This window comes from Microcaecilia unicolor, chromosome 1 (genome assembly GCF_901765095.1).
Source record: "Microcaecilia unicolor chromosome 1, aMicUni1.1, whole genome shotgun sequence".
NCBI classification, from domain to species: domain Eukaryota; kingdom Metazoa; phylum Chordata; class Amphibia; order Gymnophiona; family Siphonopidae; genus Microcaecilia; species Microcaecilia unicolor.
Window position 1 is genome coordinate 421,712,962 of NC_044031.1, and position 19,301 is coordinate 421,732,262.

Sequence of the window (19,301 nt, forward strand, 5' to 3'; positions counted from 1 at the left end):
GATCGCTGGAGCACTGTGATGGTCAGAGAGTGGGAGACAAAAAAAAAGATGACTTTATGTGGACAAAATGAATGAAAGTCGGGTACGGGTGCAATAAACAAGGAAGGGACACGGGCAATTTTAGTCCAATTCATATGGTGATAAAAGACATTTTCCCGCTGGAGGGGAACGCAGTCATGTTTTTAAAATCATTTTTCCGTCAGAGAGAGAGAGAGAGAGAGAGAGAGAGAGAGAGAGAGAGAGAGAGAGAGAGAGTGAGTGAGTGAGTGAGTGAGTGAGTGAGTGTGTGTGTGTGTGTGTGTGTGTGTCAGAGTGAGTGAGTGAGTGTGTGTGTGTTTTATTATTATTATTAGAGCATTAGTGATATAACAAGATGCTTTTCAGCCCAGCCAGCTAAGACTCTATTCCAAGGTGGCACATTCATTTTCTGGAAGGTACTTGTGTTACACGTCTTTCATTTGTCTTCTGGGAAGGGCGAAAAATGAGAAAAGAATACCATCTAAACTTCACTGTATGGTACACGAGTTGCTTCTGCATTCTCGGTGGTGGTGGTGGTGGTGGTGGGGGGGGGGGGGGGGGGGGGGGTAAGCCTTAGTCTCTGGCTGCTTTTGTTCTGGTGTCAGCAGAGGAAATCCACTGCTGCCACCGGAGCGCCCGCGGACAAAGCATCCCGGCAGTGACACCGAGTCAGGAGCCAGGGGGCGCAAAGAGAGAGAGAGAGAGAGAAATCCAAAGAAAAGCCACCCCAGTCCGTCCGCCTTTGGCATCAGAGCCACACTGGAGAAAGGCGAACCCAGACGCCCCCCCCTCTTCCCCTGTATATAAGCAGTTCGCCTCTGCTCTTGTCGTCTCCTCCTCTTCAGCTCTTTCTGCCCGAGCGCAGCAGTTGCGCCTAGCGCAAGGCTTTGCCATTTTCCAGCCTAGCCGCTTCCCCGCCCCCACCCCTGGACCTGCTCTTTGGGGATCTGGGGAATCCCAGCCGAAGGACCTACTAGTCTCATTCCCCCTGCGCTCCCCGCCTTATAGGGAGGTTGTGGCAGGGAACAGCCCTGCAGAAGTGATTCTGCACCAGGAAAAGTTGGACGCCTTACACTTATTTAAGCGCCCTCCTTTATTTTTAGTTTTTTAGTTCTAACTTTCAGATTTCTAAGTCAAGTGGCCAATTGGCTTCATTCTTTTTAAAAATTTTGTTTGGTTTTTTTGTTGCTGTTGTCTTGTGGGGGGAATTGGTTTGGCTTCACGTTGGTTGCAGCTGAGCAGGACCATCCAGCTGTTTTCCGGATCTTTGCTCACCCAGCGGTTCCAGGTCGTCCTGTCAGAAAGATGGATCCAGCAGCCTTTTCCCTCAACCAAAGCTCCAGGAACTTCAACGCGTCCTGGGTGGCCGAGGAGGACGAGCCTTTCCTGGGCATCGGCCTCGATAACTTTCTCATCCTCATCGTCTTCGGGCTGATTTTCGCCCTGGGGGTTTTGGGCAACTCGCTGGTCATCACGGTGCTGGCGCGCAGCAAGCCGGGCAAACCGCGCAGCACCACCAACATTTTCATCCTGAACCTGAGCATCGCCGACCTGGCTTACCTGCTCTTTTGCATTCCTTTCCAGTCCACCGTCTACGTGCTGCCCACCTGGGTGCTGGGCGCCTTCATCTGCAAGTTCATCCATTACTTCTTCACCTTGAGCATGCTGGTCAGCATCTTCACCCTGTCGGCCATGTCGGTGGACCGCTATGTGGCCATCGTGCACTCCCGGAGGTCTTCCTCCATCCGCATCTCCCGAAATGCCCTGATTGGCGTTGTGCTCATCTGGATCATCTCCATCGCCATGGCCTCGCCGGTGGCTTACAACCAGCGCCTGATCCACAGGGTGGGCAACCTGACCTTCTGCTGGGAGCAGTGGGCGAACCTAAAGCACAAGAAAATCTACGTGGTGTGCACTTTCGTGTTCGGCTACCTGCTGCCCCTTCTTCTCATCTCCTTTTGCTATGCTAAGGTAGAGTGAATGCGTGTGTTTTCATTTTTTTTTTAATGTACTGTTAACATGAATGGTGTAACGGACCCCCTGTGGAAGGCAATGTGTAAATGCCTGGATGCAATCTCAGTCTGAAAAGTGCAGCCTGAGAAGTTTTCAGTTGCAATTGGGGTCTGGGGTCAGCGGAAACACGAGCGAAAGAAATGGGCGGAGAGTGGCTCTAGCCGTGTTTCCCCTGATTACTTTCATCACTAAACGTATCTGCAGCCTGTTGATCTTCCAACTCTGGGAGGTAATGCTGCTCTTACTGTGTTGGTGAGCTTTTTCTTTGGCCGTGAAATCTTGAAGCTGAGTAGCTTTGCCGTCAGTACTTGTTTGGGGGTGGGGTGGGGGGGGGGGGGTGTCTCTGAACGATAATAAAGTTGCACCCGCTAAGCACTCTTTGAAGTTAGATAAGATTCCAAATGGTAAAATTCCCAGAATGTTCAGTAGATTTTGCATCCCTGGTCCATTTTCTCCTCACTGGGTTTGTGGGAGACGATCTCATGCTAGTAATGTGGTGATTTCTTTCACAACTGGCTGACGGGGAGTGATTGAAAATCTTTGACTTGGCTTAGTGAAGTTTACTGGTGGGACTGAGACATCACACCAAACTTGCAAAAGGATAAATTATCCACACAGAGATGCCTTCTCCACAATGCATCAACTAACCATACAACAGTAGTAAATTCTGTGGGTGGATGTTTTAATGTTTGAAGTTTGTGCCAAAAACTCCCCTTATTGTCTACAAGAGAATAATTATATCGCTCTTATGTTACGCAAGTTGGCTAAATTCCTCTGGTGCCCTACAATGAAAGATTTTCTGTTAGGAATGAGCAGAGTGACTGTTACCAAAAGGCATTAAAATGCCTTATGTGTACAGTCCTCCAAATTAATGATACCAAGGAATTAAATGAAGAAGGTTTTTAATTCTGCACATTGCTCCTTCCACGTGGAATGGCTTGGTCAAGGATTTCTGCTTCTCCTGTAAATCATGAACAATCCTTGAATGGTAGCAGGCTGGTTTATCAGATAAATAATCCCCACCAAGCACAGCAGTGTGATTTCTCCTCTGCTGTACAGATCCAGGTAGGGTAGTTACTGCCAATAGATGTCCTATCCAAATGGTACTGGTGTTTAAGCATGTGAGGAAGGTTTTTCTTTCCTTTCCTTTTTTCTTTCTGCTGTGTGACCCGTGAAAAGGGCAGAGTTTGGAATTCTGATAATCAGACTCAATAATTTACCATACCTAGGAATGAGGAGGAAGGGGATTGCTATTCTTAGGTCACCTCATCCCAGGTGGATCCATTTCTGCATTTACTCTGTTGCATGCATGGATTTGGAGTTCTGATGTTGCTCAAAGAGGAGGTCAGAGCTGCAAATCCATGCATCCACAAGGGCAAACATAAATTGGATCAGATTGATTGATCGATCTGCCCTGAGGTGGCCACCCTAGATCTTTGCCTTTATCGTGCTGCTTTATTTTAGTGGCTTTTGCTCTGATATCTCTTTGGGTTGCCACATGGTGCAGAGAGTATTTAAGTTATATCTCACATAACCTTTGTAATTCTTATCTACGGTGTCCCCAGTGTCATTTTGGTGGGTAATGAAAACACACTTCCACTTCCTTGACTCATATCACAAACATTTCGAATGAAATGAAGTGTGACTAAGTATTATTAGCTATAATCATGAACAGGACTGGTTTGTTTATTTAGCATATCTTCTCATTTTATTAACTTTAAAGTCCTGGAACTGATCCCCATCCAGACTACTTACACATCCACCCTTTACACTTCTACAGCCCCCCACTCCCCCACCCTCCCTTTTCCCCTTTTCTTTCCCAGCAGCACATAACCTATTAAGGAATAATCCTATATAATAATTCTCACCTCCAACATTCTGAAGCTGCCTGGATCCGTGGATCCCTTGGAGATGGTCTGGATCATGTTGTAGTAGATAACAGTGATGTCACACAACCCACACCAGATTGGCCAGTAGAAGGGAGAGGGGCGGAGCCACGATACAGGGAGCAGCGAATCAGCACAACACGGGGAATGCACAGCAGCAGTAACAGAAGCCTCTCTCACACAGTCACTCTCACATACACTGTCTCAAACATACACACTCAGAGGAAAACCTTGCTAGCGCCTGTTTCCTTTCAAACAGAAACGGGCCTTTTTTACTAGTGTTATAATAAATTATCCTTGACACAAGTTGGAAGTAAATAGGCTGCAGCTTTGTTTATTAAAGATAACAAATATAACCATAACAAGAACAATAAACAAGTAATTCAATCATACTGGATACAATTCCTTTTCACGTCACCATCCTGCCATGACAGCTAGGGTGTAAGGATATGGCATGGACCTCCGTGCCCCTCCTTTCCATGAACCCTCTTGCCAGTCTGCTCTTAGCTCCTAATTAAACGCTCATCCCCTGATGAGCTAAGCTCCATAGCTTGAATGTTTGCCCACTGCAACATCGTTCCCCGAACCGAGCAACCTTTGCCGCAAAGTCCCCATCTCGCCCCTCTGAAAACCTCCAGAAAGGGAGGGAGGGAGGGAGGGCGGGAAAGCCGCCTCTGAGGAGCAGGGTGAAAGCCCTGCTACACGGAAGTGGCTCGCTTAAATAGGCCAGCCACCGGGGACCATTCCCTTTGGCTTGCCCACCAATCCCATCAGTTCTTTCCACTGGGAAACTTAAATTAAATCAAAGCCACCCAATCTTCCTGCCCGGGTCTTAGTCCCCACCCTTCAAATCCACAACTCTGGTCCCTTCACCACCTCCCCCCCCCCCTCCACATTGTTCCTGTGCTTGCCTGCCTGCGAAGTTTCTAATTCTCCCAAGTTCTCCAGCAATTACAGGCCGCACAGCCCACCAACCAGTTCAGAGTTAAACTCATCCATTTAGATGAGCTCTTGGTCTTAAACTTTAAAGTGAAAGCTATAACTTAGCACAGATATCTCTCTAAACACTAAAATTGCCTACTTTTTGTTGGGCGGTCTGTGGGGATATTCAATGGCACTTTCTGGTTAAGTGCTGATATATATCCCCACTTAAGTGGTGTTAAGCAATTTAGGGGCCCTTTTACTAAGGTGCACCGAAAAAATGGGCTGCGGAAGTGTAGGCGCATGTTTTGGGTGTGCACAGATCCATTTTTCAGCATGCCTATAAAAAAGGCTTTTTAAAATTTTTTGCCAAAAATGGACATGCAACAAAATAAAAATTGGCATGTCCATTTTGGGTCTGAGACCTTACCGCCAGCCATTGATTTAGTGGTAAGGTCACATGTGGTAACCGTGCAGTAATCATCTATGCACGTAGAATGATGATTGCCAACCAGGTTCTGTTGCACGCCAGAAAATAAAAATTATTTTCTGGTGCGTGTAGCAGATGTGCGGCAAAAATGAAATTACCGCAAGGGCCATGCAGTAGCCGGGCAGTAACTCCAAACTGACATGCTTTGGGTGCGTGTAGGCACCTATGCGGTTTAGTACAAGGGCCCCTAACGCAGGCAGGATAGGCTCCTGCCTGCTTAAATTGCTTTGAATATCGGCCAGACAGAACTTCAACAAACAGCGTGCGCGAACTGGCAGCCAATGAAGTTCTGTGTCGAGCACCAAAAAGTAATCTGGTGATAGGATTTTTAAAAATTTGAAAATGGATAAAAAAAACCTCCCAGTACAACAGGTATAGAAAAGGTTGCAATATTCCTTGGAAGTGAGCACAATAGCTGGGGCATGAAGAACAAAGTAATCATGTGAAAAATAATCTTTTACCCACTTAAGTATTCTCAGATTGTAGAAAACATTTCGAATCAACCTATTTAATTGAGCTTTCATGGTTCAGTTCAAGCCAAAAATAACCCTCAATTTTCATAGGGATGATTCAAACCCAAATTCAACTCCATTCAACACAATATTAGGCGATGGACTTGGTATAGCAGGAGGGTCAAACCAGATTAACTTGGTTTTGGCTGTGCTCAGTTAAAATAAACAGAGGCTGCCCATTCCTCAACTAGAGTAAAACAGTTCTGAGGTATAGCAGCTTGTATGGAAGATTCAAAAGGAATCAATAAGGTAATATCATCGGTATAAGATGTCCTGTTACTTTTCTTGCCATGACTACTTTGAAAAGGATCAGGAAGAGTTGGGAGCCTTGAAGGACTCTACATCTCATCTTCCATTTGTCAGAAATAAGACATTTGCCCATTTAACTGAATATGATCTATAAACCAGGCAAGCTCTCTTCCTGATATTCCAATGGCGTCAAGTCATGATTTATCAAGTCAAAAGCTGCAGATAGACTGATTTGTAGTAGCAGCATTTGATAACCATGGGCTATTTGCATATGTATTTCTAAGAGCAAAGTCCCTAGTAGGGTCTCTGTGCTAAAATCTTTACAAAAAGTGGATTAAGTAGGAGAATATTATGATCTTCCAAATAAGTGGTCAGTTGGCATGCGACAATGCTTTCAGTCATTTTTGTGAACAACAGGATACCGGCTATTGGTCTATGTTTGATGGTTCAAAATTATTCTGAGTAGGATTGCTCAATATGTGTCAAAATGATCTCTCCTAAAGAGCTAGGAAAATGCCCTTTTCTGAATAGATCTGATCGTGTTGTATACAACCAGGCTATAAACTCTGAAGGTGCTGAATCATATAAATAATAAGGACAAGCATCAAAAACACATTGACTCCTTATCTTTTAGGAGCCTAGTAGCATAAATTTAGGTGCTGACCACTCAATATTCCACGGTACTTCAAGTCATTTTGAAATGCAGGCTGCACCAGATAGGAGTGAGTTGGCATTACTCCAGCGTGTTTCTCTCTAGACCACCAGGGACCCACAAACATAGGTCTGGGGGGGGGGGGCTATTGGAATAGGGTGGGGGGCTTGAGTCAAGGTCGGCTTGGAATTTCTTCAGGGGTTGGGTTAGAGGGGAGATCTTAAAGAGGTTATCTCCAGTTCTAGGGTGCGGTGGGATGGGATGGGGATCAGAATGTGGGGTCACTGGACCTTATTGGCTACGGCCTACAGGTTAATCGGGCACCAGCTGATATTCAGACCGGTGTCTGGGTAACACTGCATAAAGGGTCCATTTTACTGAAGCTTAGCATGTGTCATGTGACCTGTAGGTATAAGTAGGATGAGCAGACAAAAAGAGAGGTGATGATCTGCACACCAATGTAGCAGCAAGCAATGAGCAGACCACTTCAATCCGGCTTTCGCCCCCTACACTCGACAGAAACGGCACTATCTAAAGTCTGCAATGACCTGTTCCTTGCCAAATCCAAAGGTCACTACTCCATCCTCATCCTCCTCGACCTGTCCGCCGCTTTTGACACTGTCAATTACAACTGACTTCTCGCCACACTGTCCTCATTTGGATTCTAGGGCTCTGTCCTCTCCTGGTTCTCCTCTTATCTCTCCCACCGTACCTTCAGAGTACACTCTCATGGTTCTTCCTCCACCCCCATCCCTCTCGCTGTTGGAGTTCCTCAGGGATCTGTCCTTGGACCCCTTCTTTTCTCAATCTACACCTCTTCCCTGGGCTCCCTAATCTCTTCTCATGGTTTCCAATATCATCTTTATGCTGATGACACCCAGCTCTATCTTTCCACACCAGACATCACTGCGGAAACCCAGGCCAAAGTATCGGCCTGCTTATCCAACATTGCTGCCTGGATGTCCAACCGCCACTTGAAACTGAACATGGGCAAGACCGAGCTTATTGTCTTCCCTCCCAAACCCACTTCTCCTCTCCCTCCACTCTCTATCACAGTTGATAACACCCTCATCGTCCCCGTCTCATCTGCCCACAACCTCGGAGTCATCTTCGACTCCTCCCTCTCCTTCTCTGCGCATATCCAGCAGATAGCCAAGACCTGTCACTTCTTCTTCTATAACATTAGCAAAATTTGCCCTTTCCTCTCTGAGCACACCACCCGAACTCTCATCCACTCTCTCATTACCTCTCGCCTTGACTACTGCAACTTACTCCTCACTGGCCTCCCACTTTGCCATCTATCCCCCCCTTCAGTCCATTCAGAACTCTGCCACATGCCTTATCTTTCGCCTGGACCGATATACTCATATCACCCCTCTCCTCAAGTTACTTCACTGGCTTCCGATCAGGTACCGCATACAGTTCAAGCTTCTCCTATTAACCTACAAATGCACTCGATCTGCAGCCCCTCCTTACCTCTCTACCCTCATCTCCCCTTACGTTCCTACCCGTAACCTCCGCTCTCAAGACAAATCCCTCCTTTCAGTACCCTTCTCCACCACCGCCAACTCCAGGCTCCGCCCATTTTGCCTCGCCTCACCCCATGCCTGGAATAAACTCCCTGAGCCCATACACCAGGCCCCCTCCCTACCCATCTTCAAAGCCTTGCTTAAAGCCCACCTGTTCAATGTCGCCTTCGGCACCTAACCACCATACCTCTATTCAGGAAATCTAGACGGCTCCAACTTGACATTTCGCCCATTAGATTGTAAGCTCTTTTGAGCACGGACTGTCCTTTTTGTTAAACTGTACAGCGCTGCATAACCCTAGTAACGCTCTAGAAATGTTAAGTAGTAGTAGTAGTAAATATGGAAGCGCTGGGCAGTTTATTAATACAATTACCCCATTACCTCATGTGGCCATGTTTCGCCCTACAGCTGCGTCAGGGGTAAAAACTAATAAAAGAATGAAATGAAAATAATTAATCAAAATGATAAAATAAGCAAATAACAATAATTAAAACAATCAAATTAAAAGGATAAAATCATATAAATGACAACTAATTAAAACAACAGTGATAATATCAAATGTAAATACATGACAAAAAAAAGTAAAACATGCATACGCATAGTAGCTATATAAAAACAAAACGGAGACTAATAATACAAAGTAAAAGCCAAAGGAGAAGTCAAAGATGTGTGAGAAGGGGGAAATCATGAAAGGGTTATTTCAAGTTCTGGGGTGCGGTGGGATGGGGGATCAGAAGTTGGGGCCACTGGGCCTTATAGGCTACTGCCTACAGGTTAACCGGGCACCATCTGATATTCAGACTGGTGCTTGGGTAACCTCACTGCATAAAGGGTCCCCTTTACTTAAGCTTAGCATGTGCCACATGGCCTGTAAGTATAAATAGGATGTGCAGCATTTAGTGCATGCTAATGTCTGGTAGTACGTGCCAAGCTTTAGTAAAAGGGCTCCAAAGTTAAGACAGCCTTTTTTTTGTCTTAACTTTATGCAGTTGCCTAACTGCGTAGTGAACTGAATATCGCCATTAACTGGCTAGACCACTGCTGTGCCCAAACTCCACCCCTGGGCCGGTCCTAACATCACCCGTTAGGGGATTGCTGGTTAGTGGGAATATTCGGTGGTTCTGTCTGGTTAAGTGCCACTGAATATCACCTTTTAGCCCTGACCAAGTGATTTAAATGGCAGTTTATATTGCTTTGAATATCTAGCCTCAGGTGTTTTTTCTTTAATATCAGACCCTTCATTTTTTACCTAGTGAATTCTTTGCTTGAACATTGTCAGCTCATCACATAACTCATTGCCAGCTATTCTGTGAGAGCACAAGTTGTGCTACTCAGCTTAGTTCGTTTCAGTGTGTCCCAAGAGCCAGAAAAGGGTAGTAAATGGATTTTGAATGTTCAAATAACTCAGACTTAGCCTATGCTTAACTGTGTTGACCACTGTCTCTGGTAATCACTGGTTGATCCCACAATCCAGCTAAGGAGTGGGAACAGGACCAGGTTCTTCAAAATAAACCAAGGAGTCTTGATATGTAGTTAAAAACTTTTATTTGATGATGATGACTTGACATGGTACTATTTTTCAGCACATACATGTCAGTTTCAGGAGTCTGCACAGATATAAATAATCACAAATATAAACATAATAAACATATAAATTGCAATATAAAAAGTGTAATAAAACATAAATGGTAGCATGACGGTAATCAACATAAGACCACAGACAATGAATCATAGACTAAAAAGTTAAGTAACGTGAATTATATTGTAAAGGACAAGTGAAAAGTATATCATCTTTTTTTAAGTGCTTAAAGCAAGTGATACAAATGAATGTTGTCTGAAATAGACAGTATTTAAAAGAGGCAAACAGAAATAAAAATCAGATATCTTATAAATGAATGTCAAAGTAAGAGGCAAAATGAAGAGTTACACAGTTGTCCAGTTGGTGGTGTATAAGATTTTATATATATAAAAAAAAAAAAGAATCAATTTCCATTACTGAGTTAAACAAGCACAGAGGATTAAACAAGTGGTGGAGGGTGAAGGAGATGGGGGGAGGGGGATATTTTCTTCCTTCATGATTTTCTGAGTGTGAATGATCAGTTATATATGCTGCTCAATTGTCACCAGAAATTGTTTTTTTTTTTAAAGCTTTTTTTTTTAAATCATCATTGGTATGGAAATTGTTTTCATGTGATTTACAAAAATAACAGTGTACAGACACACTTTATACATTTCCCCCCTAATTCTATATAATGCTATGGCACTTAAAATTGCACACACAAATTTGGGTGCATGTATAATTTGCACACGCAATTGAGTAACAAGCCAATTAATGCCAATAATTGGGTGCTATTAGTCAATTATTGGTGCTAATTAGGAACTATTTGAATTTATGCTCTTCAGATTAACTCATAAGTGTTTATGCACGAATCCAGAAAGGGAGTGTGGCCATGGGAGGGGCATGGGCAAGTCAGGAGTGCTTCTAGAGTTTACACACACTGTTATTCAGTGGATCTGTGCCTAATGCAGGTGCCAGGGTTTATACCAGATTTCAGTTGGTGTAAATCTTCACACCCAAAATTGGTCACGGATCCTGGCGCAAAGCACTATTCTATAAACAGTGCCCAACTTTGACCTCCGGTTATAGAATGGTACTTAGTGCTTATTTTTTAGCACCCAAATTTGGGCACCGTTTACTGAATTTAGCCCTTTGTAGATGAAAAAAAAATCAACATTGACGTGTAAATGTGTCGATAATTTTAGAAGATCAGGTCTGTATATGTAGATCAGATTAAAATCAGCACATTCCTGCACCGAGGAATATACAAATAATAATTAAAAAACCTGATGCAGAAGATATATATAGAAGTGTCCTGAAAGAGGGAAACGTGTAAAAGGGTTGTGTATAATACAAGGGAAAGGACATGCAAATGGTGGCAAATTGAATATACATGTGTATCCCTGGCTCACAGCCGCCTGCATGTGTAAAGTCTACAGGTGCTGCTAGCGATTTGTACATGTATGTTCCACCTAAAAGACTAGTGAGGTAGGTATTTGTTCAGGCTTTTTAGGAGCTGTAAATGTTGACATTTAAATGTCTCGCCCAGCATGTTAACGTGCTGTGTGAAATCAGTTCTGTATGTACACTGCCCATTGCATGTCCCTAATGTGCCCCTTTTCAAGATGATGATATCTGAACATAGCTGGGGCTTACACATGTAAATCATAGCCTTTCTAAATTCATGCATTACATGTGGATGCCATTTAGATTTAGAAATTCTAGCATGCCCGCATGCCAATTGGGAATAGGGCTGCTAGACATGTATTTGAATATGCATATGCCAGAGGAAAAGAGAGGTAGAGGAGATGTGATACAGACATTGAAGTACGTGAAAGCTATTAATATACAAACAAATATGTTCCAAAGATGTGGAGCTGGTAGAACTAAAGGACATGAATTGAGATTGCAGATCGGTAGGTTTAGGAGTAACATCAGGAAATACTTTTTCACTGAGAGGGTTGTGGACAACTGGAATGTCCTTCCAGTAGAAGTGGTGGAGTCAAAAAGGGTGAGTGAACTTAACAATGTGTGGCTTAAACACAGCAGATGCTTAAACAGAAAGTGTAAGGAAGCAAAACATGGCTGCTTGGATGTTATGTTGGGCAAAAGTAGTTGGGATCCAAGGCCAGTGCTGAATGGACTTCTGCAGTTTGTGTCTCGCAAACAGCAAAATACAGATGCAGATTCATCAACTCCAGTATTTGGGAACTAAGGCCACTACTGGACAGACTTCTATGGTTTGTGTCCCACAAATTGCAAAATACAGCAGTAGATTTTGCAACACTGTTGAAATGTTATGCTGGCCAAGAGTAGTTGGGAACTAAGGCTAGTACTGGACAGACTTCTACGATCTCTGTTTCACAAATGGCAAAAGATAGATGCAGATTTGGCAACTCCAGTATTTGGGAACTAAGGCTACTGCTGGACAGACGTCTACAAAGTATGTCCCATATGAGGAAAGACTATAGGGATTAGGGCACTTCAGCTTGGAAAAGAAATGGCTGAGGGGGGATATGATTGAGGTTTATAACATTCTGAGCGGTGTAGAACAGTGTTTCCCAAGTCCAGTCCTGGAGTACCCCTTGCCAGTCAGGTTTTCAGGATATCCACAATGAATATGTATGAACTTGATTTGCATTTACTGCCTTCCTTATATGCAAATCTCTTTTATGCATCTTCATTGTGGATATCTTGAAAACCTGACTGGCACGGGGCACTCCAGGACTGGACTTGGGGAAACACTGGTATAGAATGGGTAGAAGTGAATCAATTTGTCACTCTTTCAAAAAGTACAAGGCCCAGGTGATAATGAAATTACATGGAAATATTTTTAAAATAAATAGGAGGAAATATTTTTTTCACTCAAAGAATAGTTAAGCTCTAGAACTTGTCGAAGGATGTGGTAACAGTGGTTAGCATATCTGGGTTAAAAAAAAGGTTTGGACAAGTTCCTGGAGGAAAAGTCCATTGTCTGTTATTGAGATGGACATGAGGGAAGCCAGGGGAAGACATCGTAATATTGAAATTATCAAGTCAAATATTATTAGCAATACTTTTGGTTATAGCATATATTGTCCCAAGACTGTATCACATTTAATTGCCCATATGTGGTTGGCATGATGGCAAATTGCAAATCAGTGTTTAATCATGAATGACTATACCTTGCACAGAGTGATGGGCATGGCTCTGGCCTCCTTGTTGGGCAGAATGGATGGACCGTGCAGGTCTTTATCTGCCATCATTTATTGTGTTACTACATTATAATTTGCCTTAACCTCTGTTTCCAGCATCTTCCTTGGTACCTCAGCACTAAGGACACCCATAAAAAGCATGAAAATTAAACCCAGGGCATGATTAGATGGTGGTTACTTGGATTTCTTTCTTTCTTTCTTTATAATTTTAAATTCATTACATTTCAAAAAGAAACAAACAAGCAATTTCAAACTTGCCAACATATGGAAGGGAAATGGGAATAAAATGAAGAAAAACAAGAGGAGAGAAAAAAAAGCAAAAACTGAAGTGCTTTCAACATTAGAGAATAAAACTATTTTCAGCTCCCCCAACCTTCCCTGTCTCTAAGCCACAGAAACATCTCCAGTCTTCTTACATTTCTCCAAATGTGCTGGATCTATAAATATATACCTCTGGTCCTGATAGGTAATGAGACAGAAGGGAACCTAAGAAAAAAAAGTACTTGGATTTTAACAAAGGTTTCAATACTAGCTGCACTGGAGGCTCAGAAGTAAAATGAAGAGCTTGGGGCTAGGCCTTAAGTTGTTGGACTGAATTAAAAACTAGTTGAGTGATAGACAACAAGGGATAGAAAGCTGCCTGCCTGAGAGCTCTCCTGTGGTCAGTTTTATCCAATGTCTTATGAACAATAGAGGTTAGAAACTGAGGTTTGAAGATGATACTAAGACCTGTAGGGAGTTGGACATGCCTGAAGAAGTAGACTGACTAGAAAATAATCATAAAAAGCTTGAGGAATGAAAAAAATAAACAAACCAGAACAATGTATAGTGCTGCATAAATACAAAAGAACAATACTCATAGGGGACAGGTACAATTCTAGGGAGAAATTCCATAACTGAACACTATAAGTGAGGGACCTGGATGCAGCTCACTGAGCGCGAATTCTAAAATGGCATCTGGGCACCCAGATTGCAGTCTAGAATACTAGAATAATTTGTCAACTATTTGCCTACATTTAGAAATGTCCACTTGAGCCATGTCAAGAGTAGGCATAAATGTGTGTGCCTAAATACACCATTTTAACATGTAACTTACAGTGTTCTACAAATTACGAGTGGAAGTGGAAGTTCCACCTATGCCCTGCCCATGTGCATAGAAATGTGAAAGGGTCCAAAGTACATAAACCAAACAAGCACACAAGAAAAGCACATAAGGGCCTTCAGGAGCAGGACAATGAAAAGTTCTTTATTGAAGAGACCCAACATGGGCCGTGTCTCGGCGACAAATCACCTGCATCAGAGGTCACAAATATATGCAGGTATGCATGTAAAGTAATACAGGTCTGCCGATAACATAACACCTCAGTATAATGCCTTCTCAGAGCACCTGGTATAAATGCATATAATAAAAAGTAGCTGTGATGAGTCCTGCCCTCACACAAAACTCTGTTAGAAGAAAACGCACATGTAAAGCCACAGCCAAAACCTCCTCTTTTTATAATTTTATCCACACCTTTGATCTGGTATAAAACCAGAGATGGGGTTGTTTACTTTTTAAAAGTACATAAGTAAAAAGTGTAAGTATTGACTTCAAAAGTAGTGAAGTAAAAGTAGAAAGTCTTATCCAAAATACAACAACAACAACAACAGCAAAAACACCTCAAGTAAAAGTAATAAAGTACAGCTTTCAAAGCTACTTTTAAAATACAAAGTAAAAAGTATTCTTAACAAGTTGGACCGTAGAATCTAGTATCTTTACAAGCAGACTTCCATGGGGTCACACAAGGTCCTTCCTAGAAAAAAAACAACACCTTGAGCGTCGCAGTGGGCAGAAGAACATTAATACATCTATTGGAAAACAAACAAGCGGATTAGTACAGATTAGTCCTACACAGACACTTGATGATAACAGAATACCCAACTTTTTTCATACATGAACAGAGGCTTCCCCTCATGAAGCATAGAATAAGTAACCACAAATTAAAAATAAAAATATGTAGAAAATGCTCTTTTCTGAGCATTGGAGAGGAATACAAAGAGGAGCATAATCGAACGGGGTGCCCAAGTTTTCCTGAGGGCATCCCCGCAGGAAGGCCCCTTGAAGGGGCAGGGAAACCGCTATTATAGAAAGAAGATGGGCGTCCATCTTTCGTTTTGATAATATGGTTGGGAACGCCCAAATCTCAACATTTAGGTCAACCTTAGAGATGGTCGACCTAAATGTTGAGATGGTCGATCTTAGAGATGGTCGGTCCCGGTTTTCGGCCATAATGGAAACCGAGGATACCCATCTCAAAAACGACCAAATCCAAGCCTTTAATGAGTTGTGTGCATAAATTCTAATTATTGCCAATTAGTGTTCATTATTGCTTCATAAGTGTTGTTAAAAATGCTGATTGGCTTGTTAAGCCAATGAAGTTACGCATCTAGTTATAGAATACACATGGATTTGGCGTGGATCTCTAGGCATACTATATAGAATCCGGGGGATAATGTGTACAGTGCTGTGTATGTCTAGTAGCACTACAGAAATGATTAGTAATAGATCATGTGTAAATTTTAAGCATGAATCCCATGCCTAAATTTATGGATGTAAATGCCAATTAAATCTAATTAGTTCCAATAATTGCTTTTAAAAAGCCAATTATTATCACTAATTAGCTTGTTTTTCAATTAAATTGTGTGCGCAAATTGAACATGCAATTGTTGGCATCTTTTATAGAATTAGGGGGTATGGGGGCAATTCTATAAGAAGGCACCTTTATTTAGGTGCCTCATTGCTGTGCGGTGACAGCCTATTCTATAATGGCACCCAGATTCTGATATGGAAGACTAGCATAACCCAGTATCAGCACACCTTACCTTTACACGCCTGCAATTGCATCATCTATGTACCTGGCGTATTAGCAGTCAGGTAAATGAGGTGGGGATGTGCGTAACTTACAGTATTCTGTAAGTTATACATGGAAGTGGCAGACACGCTTATGTGTTGCCCATGCTTAGCCCAGGGACGTAGCTAGGTGGGGCCACGTGGGCATGGGCCCCCACATATTTAGTCCTGGCCCCCTCCACTTTTGACCCCCCTCCCTGCCACTTTTGACACCCCGCCGCTGCAAGGTACCTTTGTTGGCAGGGATCCCCACCCCCCCGCCAGCCTTAGTTTTCTTCTACGCCAGTCTCCGGCGCATTTCCTCAGTTCGCTGATCTGTGCTGTGAGTCCTCACAGCATACATAGATCAGTGATGTGAGTGAATGCACCAGAGATCGGCGCTGAAGAAGGCTAAGGCTGGCAGGGGTTGGGGACCCCCACCAGCAAAGGTACCTTGTGGTGGTGGCAGGGGGTCGAAAGTGGCAGGGGAGGGTTTGCATCGGGGGGGGGGGGTGTTTGTTGAAAGTGGTGGGGGAGGGTCAGTGGCGGGGGGGTCGGCGGCTGGGGGAGGCAGGCTAAAATGTGCCCCCCACCTTGGGCTCTGGACCCCCCTCCTGCCAAGGTCTGGCTACATCCCTAGCTTAGCCTATGTGTACGCGCCCTTGAATTTGCATGCTATGCTACTTTAGTGCTTAGGCACCCTTCTGGAACTTTAGCAGGTAAGGAACAGATTCTATAAACGGCGCCTAAAAAAAATTTGGTGCCGAAAAAAATGCGTTATCACTATTATATAAACCTTGCCGTAAGTTAGATGTGGTTTATAGAATACTAGTGGAACCCAGCCTGTTTCCTCAACAATGAAACGGGCCCTAGAAAGGCTCTCTTGTAAGCAATTTTTTGTCTCTCCCCTGTCCCCCCTTCCCCTCCCCTCCATGTCCAGTGATTCTTCTCTTCCCTGCCCTCCCATCCGTGTCCCCCAATTCTCTTCTCTCCTGTCCTGTCCTCTCCTCCCATCCCATCCCATCCCATCCCATCCCATCCATGTCCATCGATTCTGCTCTGCTCTGCCCTGCCCTCCCCTCAATGTGCCGCAATTCTTTCTTCCTTTGTACCTTATTGTTTTCTGGCTGGCTTCCCTTCCGTTGGTAACATTCTGACGTCAGCTCACCTCCAGCGTTCCCTTCCCTCTCACTGTTCCGCACTCTGACGTCATTACGTTTTGACACAAGGGCAAGGCAGTGAGGGGGAATGGAACGCTGAAGGCTGGCTGACGTCATGAGATGTTACGAACCCAGGCAGCCAGACAGCAATGGAACGTTGGATGTGCAAATTATTATATAGGAGGTTTAGAAAGTTGCATGAATTAATTGGTGCTGATAATTGCTTGTTAGTGGTCAATTATCAGTGCTAATTGGCTTGTTAAAGTTGTGCATGCAATTTGGTCACATGACCAAATTGCACATGCAGCTTTGGTCCCCATATAGAATCTGGGGGTAACTTACCTCAACTTACATTACCCCAATTGCAAAGGACTCAGATACAAAACCTATTATGGATCCAATTTCTCCTTCTTTGGCAGCCAACTCTGGAATGCCCTTCCCAGATCTATCCGATCAATCAGTGACTATCTACCCTTCCGGAAATCACTAAAAGCCCATCTGTTCAAGCAAGCCGATCATAATGACCCAAACTAATCCTATGAACTCTATAACCCAACATATATCCAGGAAACTACGACAATGTCCAGACTACTTCTCCCACCAAAATTCCCTATGCTTATCCCGTATCCCATCCCCCTCCCGCCTCCTCTACCCCTCCTCCAGCGCTCACCTACCCTTGCTTATACCCCTCCTACTCCCTTCACCCTTGCCCTTCTCTACCTATCTTTTTTTGTTATTCGGCTATACTTATATTTTCTCTATCAATAGTCTGTAATCCCTATTACTATGTAAGCCACATTGAACCTGCTTCCAGTGGGAAAGCGCGGGGTACAAATGTAATAATAAGTAAATAAATAAATAAGTGTCAGTTACACACATAAGTGCTAGTATTCTGTAAATTTACATGCATAAGTGTCTCATAAATATAGACACCCAGTTATAGAATTGCCGCTCTCCGTCAAATGTCATGTCTTTTTTAAGCTAGTTACTGCAAATCAAATTGGAATATGAACATTTTTTAAGTCAATTAACATCTATGTGATATTATTTTCCAGGTCCTAAACCATCTGCATAAAAAGTTAAGAAATTTGTCAAAGAAGTCAGAAGCATCAAAGAAAAAGGTAAGTTTTGGTTTTGTATTTTGATTTTCCGCTATCATAAACTATTAATTTAACAGGAACCAGAGCAATTTATGTTATTACCATAAGATAAATGTCCAGGCAACAGTTCTATGCTGATTTTCCTGATTTACTTAAGAATTCACAGAAGCGGCATCAGCAATTTTTGGCCTTGAAACCTGGAGTTTTAGCACTGGGTGTCACTTTTTAAAAAACATTTTTCTTGTAATTGTTTGGTAGTTTTTGATGACAAGAATTATTTGCTTTTGACCCCAAGCAGTTCATAGAACTTGTTCAGGAAGGAGGAGAGTTAAATATACAGGTTGTTCTTGGGGACTGAATCACTGTAAGGGTTGGCTTAGATCAGTGATTTTCAACCGCTGTACATATTGGTATGCTGTGAATGGTCTGCAGTTGGGCTGTGAGAATTTGGGGGAAGGTCATTCAAAGGTTGCAGCGGGTCATGGCAGAGACAGCACTGAAAGCTGCCTCTCTGGCCACGTCCTGCCACTTTGATGCAACTCTCTATGGACAGGACATGGCAGAGGAAAGGCCCTCCTGGCCGGAAAGGTAGCATTCAACGTTGTTTCTGCCATGACCTGCTGATGCCTTTGGAGAACAGGTAAGAAGTTGAGGGGAGAGATGATAGACCCGGCGTGGAGGTGCGGGGGTGGGGGTTGGAGAGATTCTGGATCTGAGCGCACCCGCCCCCCCCCCCCCCCCATGCTCAGATCCAGATCCAGCACCTCTCCCCCCCTGCATCCAGGTCTGGCATCTCTCCCCTCAGCTCCTCATTTCAGTTGTCCCACCCCGTTTGAGTTATAATGTCATAAATGCTGTGAACTATAAAGTCATAAATCTAAGTGCTGTTAACAATTTGTTAAGCCAGGTGTTATTCTTTAAGGTCCCTGTTTACTAAGGTGTGCTAGTGTTTTTAGCACACTCTAAAATTAGCGCGCACTAAACACTAGAGACACCCATGGGTGTCTCTAGCGTTAGTGCACACTAATTTTTAGCACACGCTAAAAACGTTAGTGCGCCTATAACACGGCTTAGTAAACAGGGCAACAGGGCCTTAAGAGTGTTATTTGCTGTGGGCTGCAAAGTTAAGTTTCAGAGCTGAGCTGTACAT

At 43.5% G+C, this 19,301-nt stretch overlaps 1 protein-coding gene across 1 annotated transcript in view; it reads left to right on the forward strand.

The window, feature by feature from the left end:
* Nucleotides 1-1,323: 1,323 nt before the first annotated feature.
* Nucleotides 1,324-19,301, forward strand: part of GALR1 (galanin receptor 1) — a 103,994-nt gene continuing 86,016 nt past the window's right edge. The window contains exons 1-2 of the mRNA XM_030190099.1: nucleotides 1,324-1,989; nucleotides 18,107-18,172. Of these exons, the coding sequence (XP_030045959.1) occupies nucleotides 1,324-1,989; nucleotides 18,107-18,172 (732 nt within the window). The remainder of the gene's footprint in view (nucleotides 1,990-18,106; nucleotides 18,173-19,301) is intronic.